General features: G+C 43.4%; 1 protein-coding gene across 9 annotated transcripts in view; it reads right to left on the reverse strand.

Annotated features, from left to right (window-relative positions):
• Positions 1–3,692: 3,692 nt before the first annotated feature.
• The window catches only part of LOC128698531 (piwi-like protein Siwi), a 21,361-nt gene continuing 12,818 nt past the window's right edge, over positions 3,693–12,235 (reverse strand). For 7 of the 9 annotated variants that reach the window (XM_070103906.1, XM_070103909.1, XM_070103910.1 and 4 more), the window contains 6 exons: positions 12,189–12,235; positions 11,867–12,038; positions 10,861–10,982; positions 5,324–5,481; positions 4,980–5,130; positions 3,693–4,783 (listed from right to left, as the gene is read on the reverse strand). The exon at positions 12,189–12,235 is cut by the window's right edge and continues 73 nt beyond it. In XM_070103906.1, the coding sequence (XP_069960007.1) occupies positions 4,667–4,783; positions 4,980–5,130; positions 5,324–5,481; positions 10,861–10,982; positions 11,867–12,038; positions 12,189–12,235 (767 nt within the window). In that variant the 3' untranslated portion in view covers positions 3,693–4,666. The remainder of the gene's footprint in view (positions 4,784–4,979; positions 5,131–5,323; positions 5,482–10,860; positions 10,983–11,866; positions 12,039–12,188) is intronic. The other 2 variants (XM_053790795.2, XM_070103911.1) reach the window with 2 other exon arrangements.

Consider the following 12,235-nt stretch of genomic DNA (forward strand, 5'->3'; position numbering starts at 1 on the left):
AGTCGACTAACACCCAGGTACCTACTTACTGCTAAATGAACAGTCACAGCAGATGTTAGGTGACTAACACCCAGGTACCTACTTACTGCTAGGTGAACAGTCACAGCAGATGTTAGGTGACTAACACCCAGGTACCTGCTTACTGCTAAATGAACAGTCACAGCAGATGTTAGGTGACTAACACCCAGGTACCTACTTACTGCTAAATGAACAGTCACATCAGATGTTAGGTGACTAACACCCAGGTACCTACTTACTGCTAGGTGAACAGTCACAGCAGATGTTAGGTGACTAACACCCAGGTACCTACTTACTGCTAAGTGAACAGTCACAGCAGATGTTAGGTGACTAACACCCAGGTACCTACCTACTGCTAAATGAACAGTCACAGCAGTTGTTAGGTGACTAACACCCAGGTACCTACTTACTGCTAAATGAACAGTCGCAGCAGATGTTAGGTGACTGACACCCAGGTACCTACTTACTGCTAGGTGAACAGTGACAGCAGATGTTAGGTGACTAACACCCAGGTACCTACTTACTGCTAGGTGAACAGTCACAGCAGATGTTAGGTGACTAACACCCAGGTACCTACTTACTGCTAAATGAACAGTGACAGCAGATGTTAGGTGACTAACACCCAGGTACCTACTTACTGCTATGTGAACAGTCACAGCAGATGTTAGGTGACTAACACCCAGGTACCTACTTACTGCTATGTGAACAGTCACAGCAGATGTTAGGTGACTAACACCCAGCTACCTACTTACTGCTATGTGAACAGTCACATCAGATGTTAGGTGACTAACACCCAGGTACGTACTTACTGCTATGTGAACAGTCACAGCAGATGTCAGGTGACTAACACCCAGGTACCTACTTACTGCTAAGTGAGGGATATTAATCCAGTCATCTTCCTGGGATCAAACCTGACTTATATCTCACTGCCACCCCCCACAGCACTGTATGACCCCTTATGAGTTTAGCGCTTCCCCGTAAATAAAGTAACATCAATAATAATTTACTGTAATAATAACTATCTTATTTCTCCTTACAATAAACAGGATAGAAAAATAATATCAGTATTTATATATATATATTTCCACTATCAGACCTCTAGAGTCTAAATTAACATTATTTTATATATAGTAAACTATCCTATTAAAGATACTCTATATACTGCAAGTTTTTTGAGGATGCAGTTGAAAAACACTTCGGGAATTTATAGACCTATTATGAGGGTCTTTGGACGTTATTGTCATTGATAGATTTTTTTCAATTGCAATTAATGAAGTCTGGTAATATAGAGGACCTTTATAATACACTTGACTTTCTCTGACTATAATAATAATAATAATAATAATAATAATAATAATAATATAATCTCTTCTACAAGTACATGATACAATACACAATTATACAGAATACAACTTATACAACAATACAACTTATACAACAATACAACTTATACAACAATACAACTTATACAACAATACAACTTATACAACAATACAACTTATACAACAATACAACTTATACAACAATACAACTTATACAGAACATAACTGGCATCAGTGACATACTGCTATATGGAAAGTCCCTTGTTATGCTGAGCATTTCCCGCAAATTAGGTCAATTTTGTCCCCAGGATGCGACCCACACCAGTCCACTAACACCCAGGTACCTATTTTACTGTTAGGTGAACAGGGACAGCAGGTGTCTTAAGGAAACATGTCTTAATGTTTCCACCCGTACCGGGGATCGAACCACGGACCTCAGTGTGTGAGCTGAATGTGCTACCAACCCAGCTGTACGTATGTGTTACACATATGTAGTGGTTAATTAGCACACTCAGGTGTACTGATAGGTTTATATACTATCTATTCCACAAGGATCATCAAACATGATTATATACACCTGGAAAATCCTAGAGGGACTAGTACCGAACTTGCACACGAAAATCACTCACTACGAAAGCAAAAGACTTGGCAGACGATGCAACATCCCCCCAATGAAAAGCAGGGGTGTCACTAGCACGTTAAGAGACCATACAATAAGTGTCAGGGGCCCGAGACTGTTCAACTGCCTCCCAGCATACATACATAAGGGGGATTACCAACAGACCCCTGGCAGTCTTCAAGCTGGCACTGGACAAGCACCTAAAGTCAGTTCCTGACCAGCCGGGCTGTGGCTCGTACGTTGGTTTGCGTGCAGCCAGCAGCCAGCAGCAACAGCCTGGTTGATCAGGGGCTGATCCACCAGGAGGCCTGGTCACAGACCGGGCCGCGGGGGCGTTGACCCCCGAAACTCTCTCCAGGTAAACTCCAGGTAAACATGATACATGTACTAGTTACGTACAAGTGCTAAAATAATACCCATTAAAATATAGTCCTAGTGTGTTTACACTGTTATATGATAAGTTAGACACATGTGCAACTCTTGGGTATCTTTATTGAGGAAACGTTTCGCCACACAGTGGCTTCATCAGTCCATACAAAGGAGAATCGTGAAGAACAGGAGGAGAATGAGGTAATCAGTCCCTCAACCTTGAGTCGATGTGGTCAGTCCATCTATCATTCTTTTCAAGATTGATGGACTGACCACATCGACTCAAGGTTGAGGGACTGATTACCTCATTCTCCTCCTGTTCTTCACGATTCTCCTGTGTATGGACTGATGAAGCCACTGTGTGGCGAAACGTTTCCTTAATAAAGATACCCAAGAGTTGCACATGTGTCTAATTTATCAACGTGTCGGTTCTCTGAACCATTCATCTACAATAGACATTGTTGTACACCTTACTGTGTATGTACACTGTTATACACCTTACTGTGTGCATGTACACTGTTATACACCTCACTGTGTGTATGTACACTGTTATACACCTTACTGTGTGTATGTACACTGTTATACACCTCACTGTGTGTATGTACACTGTTATACACCTCACTGTGTGTATGTACACTGTTATACACCTCACTGTGTGTATGTACACTGTTATACACCTTACTGTGTGTATGTACACTGTTATACACCTCACTGTGTGTATGTACACTGTTATACACCTTACTGTGTGTATGTACACTGTTATACACCTTACTGTGTGTATGTACACTGTTATACACCTCACTGTGTGTATGTACACTGTTATACACCTCACTGTGTGTATGTACACTGTTATACACCTCACTGTGTGTATGTACACTGTTATACACCTCACTGTGTGTATGTACACTGTTATACACCTCACTGTGTGTATGTACACTGTTATACACCTCACTGTGTGTATGTACACTGTTATACACCTCACTGTGTGTATGTACACTGTTATACACCTCACTGTGTGTATGTACACTGTTATACACCTCACTGTGTATGTACACTGTTATACACCTCACTGTGTGTATGTACACTGTTATACACCTCACTGTGTGTATGTACACTGTTATACACCTCACTGTGTGTATGTACACTGTTATACACCTCACTGTGTGTATGTACACTGTTATACACCTCACTGTGTATGTACACTGTTATACACCTCACTGTGTATGTACACTGTTATACACCTCACTGTGTATGTACACTGTTATACACCTCACTGTGTATGTACACTGTTATACACCTCACTGTGTATGTACACTGTTATACACCTTACTGTGTATGTACACTGTTATACACCTCACTGTGTGTATGTACACTGTTATACACACATACACTGTAGACTCATTCTTAGATGCTAAATACATTGCCTCATTGTTATAGACATATAGGCACACCTTTATGGGAGTCATACATAGGTAACTACATATATACATACGAATATTCTGTTCTTTGTAAACTATTCTATTTCTAGGTTTGACAAGTTATAATAAAATAATCGTACAATATACTGATAACGTTTGGAATTGAGGAAAAGATTAATGGAAAAAATCTAAACGATTTGCCTATAAGGCATTTGTTCACCACTGAAACACATTTAAGACAGATCCTCAGTGTGTGTGTGATGGGATACATTGAGGAGCAGATACATAAGAACATAAGAAAGAATGAGCACTGCAGCAGGCCTACTGGCCCATACTAGACAAGTCCTGCACAAACCTAAACTCAATGGAAATAAGTTTAAAGGACCCCAATGGAAATAAGTCACTCTGTCTGACTTTTTTGGGTTATCCCAGGTTCTCTACACATATGCTGCTATGTATGATAATTCTATGTAACTGTATTTGTGTATACCTGAATAAACTTACTTACTTACAAACAAAAATGTTTGCCCAACCAATTTTCAATGCTACCCAGAAAGCTACCCAGGTAGCTGGCCAGGTTAGCGACCCCTTCCAGCTAGAATATACATGATGAGACATGAGTTACTCAGTATTGATATGATAATGAATAAAACAACTATGCAACACCTGAGTATTTTTATTGCAAAGATGCAACAGGCTTTTTCAATCTAATAGGAAGATGACTCCCTCTAATAGAGTGAAAGAGCCATCTGTGTAGCCACAATGTCTCTCCAGTTAAGATACCCAGGTGTTGTATGTGTCTTATTCAGTGAACACGCGAAGAATATGCTGATAAGATACCAGGTAAAAACCTGGTATTCAGAGATACCAGAGGGTAGAAGCCTGGTATTCAGAGATACCACAGAGTAGAACCTTGGTATTCAGAGATACCACAGGGTAGCAGAGAGGTTGTGGTGTGGCAGGTCGTGGATAGCTTGACCAGTGATATATGCTAACTTGTGAGCGTAGAGACAAGGCGCTGGTACCCTCACAGGACCCTGTGGAAAGATACCAGAGTGATAAATAAGATAAGTGAAAGAGGTACAGAGGCAATGAAGAAATAAAATCATCTATCCATGATCCCATAAGAGTGCTGCGTCACATTAATGAGTTCAAATTTTTCCGAAATCAAGGCGCACCCCTCACCCCTACTAATCCAGGTAAAAGAATTTTATATTCCCTTTTAGGCCTCACCATCCAATTGTAGTAGAGGTAGGTGAGCTTGTAGGCGAGGCGCTGGTGCCTATCAGCGTCCAAGTTAGAGTTGATGTCTTCCAGGATGTTGTATGATGTTGGCGTGACTGTCCCCTGTTGTACTCTCTGACTCACGAGGTAAAAGTCGTACCTGTACACAATCATTGCTTTCATTACTATAATTATTATTGTTGTTGTTATTATTATTATTATTATTATTATTATTATTATTATTATTATTATTATTATTATTATTATTATTATTATTATTATTATTATTATTATTAAGATAAGAGTGGTATTAGAGGCAGCATGTTAAGACTAGTAAGGCAGTTTAGTGGCACCTCTCTGGGAGTGTAATAACGTCGTCACAGACGGTGCCAGGAGGCGGATTAATGGGGTTACCAGTGGTGGCACCCTCAGCAAAGAGTCTGGTGTGTATCCTCTTACTGACTACGACGAAGCTGAAGCGTGGAGAGAAGTTGTTGGCCTTGAAGCACGCCTGATGACACACACCAACAACACAGAGAAGAATATACCATTTAAAGGGCATTCATTATTTTTATAAGTAAGAACAAGAATAGTTGGAGGAGCTGTGGAAAGGTACACTTATATAACAATTCAGGACACTAATTAGAGGAAACATTTTGGTACCAGTGAGTTCATAAGTCTCTCATTATTAGAACATAAGAAAGAAGGAACACTGCAACAGGCCTACTGACCCATGCGGAGCAGGTCCATGCCCCCCTCCCGGGGTAGACCAATGCCCCACCCCCCGGATTATCCCAAAGACCCACCCAGTCTGGTCATCCCCACTCAAGGATGGGGCACTGTACCAGACCCAGCAGCACAAGCTAGTCAGGTCCAATTCACACTCACCCACACCCACTCATGTATTTATCTAACCTATTTTTAAAACTACACAACGTTTTAGCCTCAATAACTGTACTTGGGAGCTTGTTCCACTCATCCACAACTCTATTACCAAACCAGTGCTTTCCTATATCCTTCCTGAATCTGATTTTTTCCAACTTGAAACCATTGCTGCGAGTCCTGTCTTGGCTGGAAAATTTCAGCACACTATTTACATCCCCTTTATTTATTCCTTTATTCCTGTTTTCCATTTATACACCTCGATCATATCCCCCCTAATTCTACGCCTTTCGAGAGAGTGCAGATTCAGGGCCCTCTGTCTGTCCTCACGGGGAAGATTTCTGATACGTGGGATCAACTTTGTCATCCTCCTCTGTACGTTTTCCAGTGCATTTATATCCATTCTGTAATACTGTGACCAGAACTGAGCAGCATAGTCTAAATGAGGCCTAACCAAGGATATATAGAGTTAACGAACAACCTGAGGACTTATATTATTTATACTTCTAGATATGAAGCCAAGAATTCTGTTAGCTTTATTGCGAACACTAATGCGCTGTTGTCTTGGTTTTAGGTTACTGCTAACCAGAACTCCTAAATCCTTTTCGCAATCAGTAGTATTAAGATCTACATTATTTAGTTTATATGTGGTTATTTAACTGTCCAACATTTAGAACTTTGCATTTGTCAATATTAAACTGCATCTGCCACTTCTCCGACCATTGCGTCAGTCTATTCAAATCATCCTGGAGTGCTCTAATGTCCTCATTAGAATGAATTAGACGGCCTATTTTGGTGTCATCAGCAAATTTGCTTATGTCGCTATTTATTCCCTCATCTATGTCATTTATGTAAATTGTGGACAACAACGGGCCCAACACTGACCCCTGTGGAACACCGCTTAAATGACTTAAATATGTAAATATGTAAATAGTTCATTACCACTGTAACCGGGTGTGGACGTGTGAATGGTTCATTACTTTGTAATTTGTTCATGATTGTGACCATGTGTAGACGTGTAGATGGTTCATTACCTTTCTAACTTGGCCATGATTGTGACCATGTGTAGACGTGCAGATGGTTCATTACCTTTCTAACTTGGTCATGATTGTGACCATGTGTAGACGTGTAGATGGTTCATTACCTTTCTAACTTGGTCATGATTGTGACCATGTATAGACGTGTAGATGGTTCATTACCTTTCTAACTTGGTCATGATTGTGACCATGTATAGACGTGTAGATGGTTCATTACCTTTCTAACTTGGTCATGGTTGTGACCATGTGTAGACGTGTAGATGGTTCATTACCTTTCTAACTTGGTCATGATTGTGACCATGTGTAGACGTGTAGATGGTTCATTACCTTTCTAACTTGGTCATGATTGTGACCATGTATAGACGTGTAGATGGTTCATTACCTTTCTAACTTGGTCATGATTGTGACCATGTATAGACGTGTAGATGGTTCATTACCTTTCTAACTTGGTCATGATTGTGACCATGTATAGACGTGTAGATGGTTCATTACCTTTCTAACTTGGTCATGATTGTGACCATGTATAGACGTGTAGATGGTTCATTACCTTTCTAACTTGGTCATGGTTGTGACCAGATATAGACATGTACCAGGTTATTATCTTTATAACTTGTTCAACTATCAAAACTTTGGGGTCCATTTCCTGGATCCATTATGTACCTCTGTAATCTTTTGACTACCACCCACAGGATGGGTATGTAGTGACTACCACCCACAGGATGGGTATGTAGTGACTACCACCCACAGGATGGGTATGGAGTGACTACCACCCACAGGATGGGTATGGAATGACTACCACCCACAGGATGGGTATGTAGTGACTACCACCCACAGGATGGGTATGGAGTGACTACCACCCACAGGATGGGTATGGAGTGACTACCACCCACAGGATGGGTATGGAGTGACTACCACCCACAGGATGGGTATGGAGTGACTACCACCCACAGGATGGGTATGGAGTGACTACCACCCACAGGATGGGTATGTAGTGACTACCACCCACAGGATGGGTATGGAGTGACTACCACCCACATGATGGGTATGTAGTGACTACCACCCACAGGATGGGTATGTAGTGACTACCACCCACAGGATGGGTATGTAGTGACTACCACCCACAGGATGGGTATGTAGTGACTACCACCCACAGGATGGGTATGGAGTGACTACCACCCACATGATGGGTATGTAGTGACTACCACCCACAGGATGGGTATGTAGTGACTACCACCCACAGGATGGGTATGGAGTGACTACCACCCACAGGATGGGTATGGAGTGACTACCACCCACAGGATGGGTATGGAGTGACTACCACCCACAGGATGGGTATGGAGTGACTACCACCCACAGGATGGGTATGGAGTGACTACCACCCACAGGATGGGTATGGAGTGACTACCACCCACAGGATGGGTATGTAGTGACTACCACCCACAGGATGGGTATGTAGTGACTACCACACACAGGATGGGTATGGAGTGACTACCACCCACAGGATGGGTATGTAGTGACTACCACCCACAGGATGGGTATGTAGTGACTACCACCCACAGGATGGGTATGTAGTGACTACCACCCACAGGATGGGTATGTAGTGACTACCACCCACAGGATGGGTATGTAGTGACTACCACCCACAGGATGGGTATGGAGTGACTACCACCCACAGGATGGGTATGTAGTGACTACCACCCACAGGATGGGTATGTAGTGACTACCACCCACAGGATGGGTATGTAGTGACTACCACCCACAGGATGGGTATGTAGTGACTACCACCCACAGGATGGGTATGGAGTGACTACCACCCACAGGATGGGTATGTAGTGACTACCACCCACAGGATGGGTATGTAGTGACTACCACCCACAGGATGGGTATGTAGTGACTACCACCCACAGGATGGGTATGGAGTGACTACCACCCACAGGATGGGTATGTAGTGACTACCACCCACAGGATGGGTATGTAGTGACTACCACCCACAGGATGGGTATGTAGTGACTACCACCCACAGGATGGGTATGTAGTGACTACCACCCACAGGATGGGTATGGAGTGACTACCACCCACAGGATGGGTATGTAGTGACTACCACCCACAGGATGGGTATGTAGTGACTACCACCCACAGGATGGGTATGGAGTGACTACCACCCACAGGATGGGTATGTAGTGACTACCACCCACAGGATGGGTATGTAGTGACTACCACCCACAGGATGGGTATGGAGTGACTACCACCCACAGGATGGGTATGGGCTGCACAATAAAGACCCGCGGCAAAACGTTTCATTTAATAACTGTCGCAAAGTGCACACACTGCCACCTACAACACACTCCAAAGTGCACACACTGCCACCTACAACACACTCCAAAGTGCACACACTGCCACCTACAACACACTGAGCAGCACTACAGAGCTCCTGCCAGGCACGTTCTTCTCAGACTCAACCTTTGTCATTCATATATTTCTCTAATTTACTTTAAAGACTACCCAGACCACCAGCAGCAACAGCCTCGTTGATCAGGCAAGCACCAGATGAGCCTGGCTCACGGCCGGGCTCGGGGAGTAGAGAAGTCTCGGAACTCATCAAAAGTATAAAGGCATATAAGATTAAGGTTGTTTATTTTGATGAGTTTGCTTGGCAGATTGTTCTACTTATCCACAACTCTATTGGCAAACCAATAGTTTATATTGAATTATATTGAATTTTATACTTTATTATTCTTTATACTGTATCACGAAGAGACGCTAAAATGACATAGTGATACAGTTCCTAGGAGGATGGAAGATAAACATATTTGAAATAAGGAAGGGAACGGCAGCTTCAGTTTACTCATTTAAAAACCATTCTCTCGGAGATGTGTAAGGCTCTCGCCTCATGCACTAAGTGTCTGTTTACCTGGAGTTTACCTGGAGAGAGTTCCGGGGGTCAACGCCCCCGCGGCCCGGTCTGTGACCAGGCCTCCTGGTGGATCAGAGCCTGATCAACCAGACTGTTACTGCTGGCTGCACGCAAACCAACGTACGAGCCACAGCCCGGCTGGTCAGGAACCGACTTTAGGTGCTTGTCCAGTGCCAGCTTGAAGACTGCCAGGGGTCTGTTGGTAATCCCCCTTATGTATGCTGGGAGGCAGTTGAACAGTCTCGGGCCCCTGACACTTATTGTATGGTCTCTTAACGTGCTAGTGACACCCCTGCTTTTCATTGGGGGATGTTGCATCGTCTGCCAAGTCTTTTGCTTTCGTAGTGAGTGATTTTCGTGTGCAAGTTCGGTACTAGTCCCTCTAGGATTTTCCAGGTGTATATAATCACGTATCTCTCCCGCCTGCATTCCAGGGAATACAGGTTTAGGAACCTCAAGCGCTCCCAGTAATTGAGGTGCTTTATCTCCGTTATGCGCGCCGTGAAGGTTCTCTGTACATTTTCTAGGTCAGCAATTTCACCTGCCTTGAAAGGTGCTGTTAGTGTGCAGCAATATTTCAGCCTAGATAGAACAAGTGACCTGAAGAGTGTCATCATGGGCTTGGCCTCCCTAGTTTTGAAGGTTCTCATTATCCATCCTGTCATTTTTCTAGCAGATGCGATCGATACAATGTTATGGTCCTTGAAGGTGAGATCCTCCGACAGGTCTTTGACGTTGGTGTTTCGCTCTATTTTGTGGCCAGAATTTGTTTTGTACTCTGATGAAGATTTAATTTCCTCGTGTTTACCATATCTGGTTTAATCCCCGGTATGGATGGAAAGGTTGGGCATGTTTCCTTACGTACACCTGCTATCCCTATTCACCTAGCAGTAGGTAACTGGATGTTAGTCGACTGGTGTGGGTAGCATCGTGGGGGACAAATTAAAGAGGCACAATGGAAATAAGACAGTCCTCGATGACGCACTGATTTCTAGTGCTATCCTGGGTGACTAACCCTCCCCCGGCTTAAAAATCCGAACAGATCTTATCTTATCACCTTGATGGCAGCGATCTCTGTGTCCTTGACGTACTGTAGTTGACCCTCGCCAACACCATCACGGTACACTATCAGTCTTTCCGGCAACTGCCCGTTCACCTCCTTGTAGTGACACAGCGCGTCTGTGGATACAAGTAAGTTAATTTAGGCACAGTTACACATAAGTACAATTATCATAGTGGAAATAGGAGAACTCTCCAAAAAACATCAGACAAAGTGACTTATTTCCATTGGGAACCAGGTGTGTCTCAACCGAAAACTTCACATGGCCTGGTAGGCAATACTGTGGAATAATACACTGAGTGTCCATGGTTCGATCCCTGGCCGAGATAGAAACACTGGGCTCGTTTGCTTACACCTATTGTCCTGTTCACCTAGCAAGCAAGTACCTAGGTGTTCGTTGACTGGTGTGGGTCGCATCCCAAGATTTAAGGATCACAATGGAAATATAACAGACAGTCCTTGATGACGTACTCACTTTCTTGGGTTATCTTGTGTGGCTAACTCTCCAGGGTTAAAAAAAATCCGAACAAATCTTATCTTAATTTATCATAAGAAATCTGTAGCAACGTAAAATGCTGTTATCTTCAACTTGTAAAATGGTTTGACTCGTAAGGTAGTGGAAGACTTCGGTTATATAACCTAAACCAGCGTAGCCAACCAAATCTAAACTAACCTAAACCAACCCTGGAGCCTGGCTTCACTAAGACCCCAGAGCCTGGCTTCATTAAGACCCCAGAGCCTGTCTTCACTAAGATTCAAGAGCCTGGCTTCACTAAGGCTACTGGAGCCTGGCTTCACTAAGGCTACCGGAGCCTGGCTTCACTAAGGCTTCCGGAGCCTGGCTTCGCTAAGACCCCCGGAGCCTGGCTTCGCTAAGACCCCCCTGAGCCTGGTTTCACTAAGACCCCTGGAGCCTGGCTTCACTAAGACCCCGGAGCCTGGCTTCAGTAAGACCCCAGAGCCTGGCTTCACTAAGACCCTCTGAGCCTGGACTGAAGCTCACTCTGGATGGAGGCGCAGAAGTTAGCAGTCAGTTCCTCGTGGTTGGCATGGCGAGTCACTTGACCGTAGTACCGGGTTAGATTGGTGTTGAACGACGCCACGACGGCGCCCCACGACGCACCGCGATGTACGCTGTCGTGGTAAGCGTCGTACCCAACCACCATCGTGTTCTGCTGACACACACATTACTGTTCTTACCGGATATAATATAATTTACCAATACTACTACTACTACTACTAATTATTATTATATGATTATTGTCATCTTCTTTAATAATAATAATAATAATAATAATTAATATTATTATTGTTATAATTATCACCTGGAAGGGTATCTGGATGTTCCATACTTCTCCTCCCAGTTTACAGT

The sequence above is a fragment of the Cherax quadricarinatus genome, chromosome 88 (assembly GCF_038502225.1).
Source record: "Cherax quadricarinatus isolate ZL_2023a chromosome 88, ASM3850222v1, whole genome shotgun sequence".
NCBI classification, from domain to species: domain Eukaryota; kingdom Metazoa; phylum Arthropoda; class Malacostraca; order Decapoda; family Parastacidae; genus Cherax; species Cherax quadricarinatus.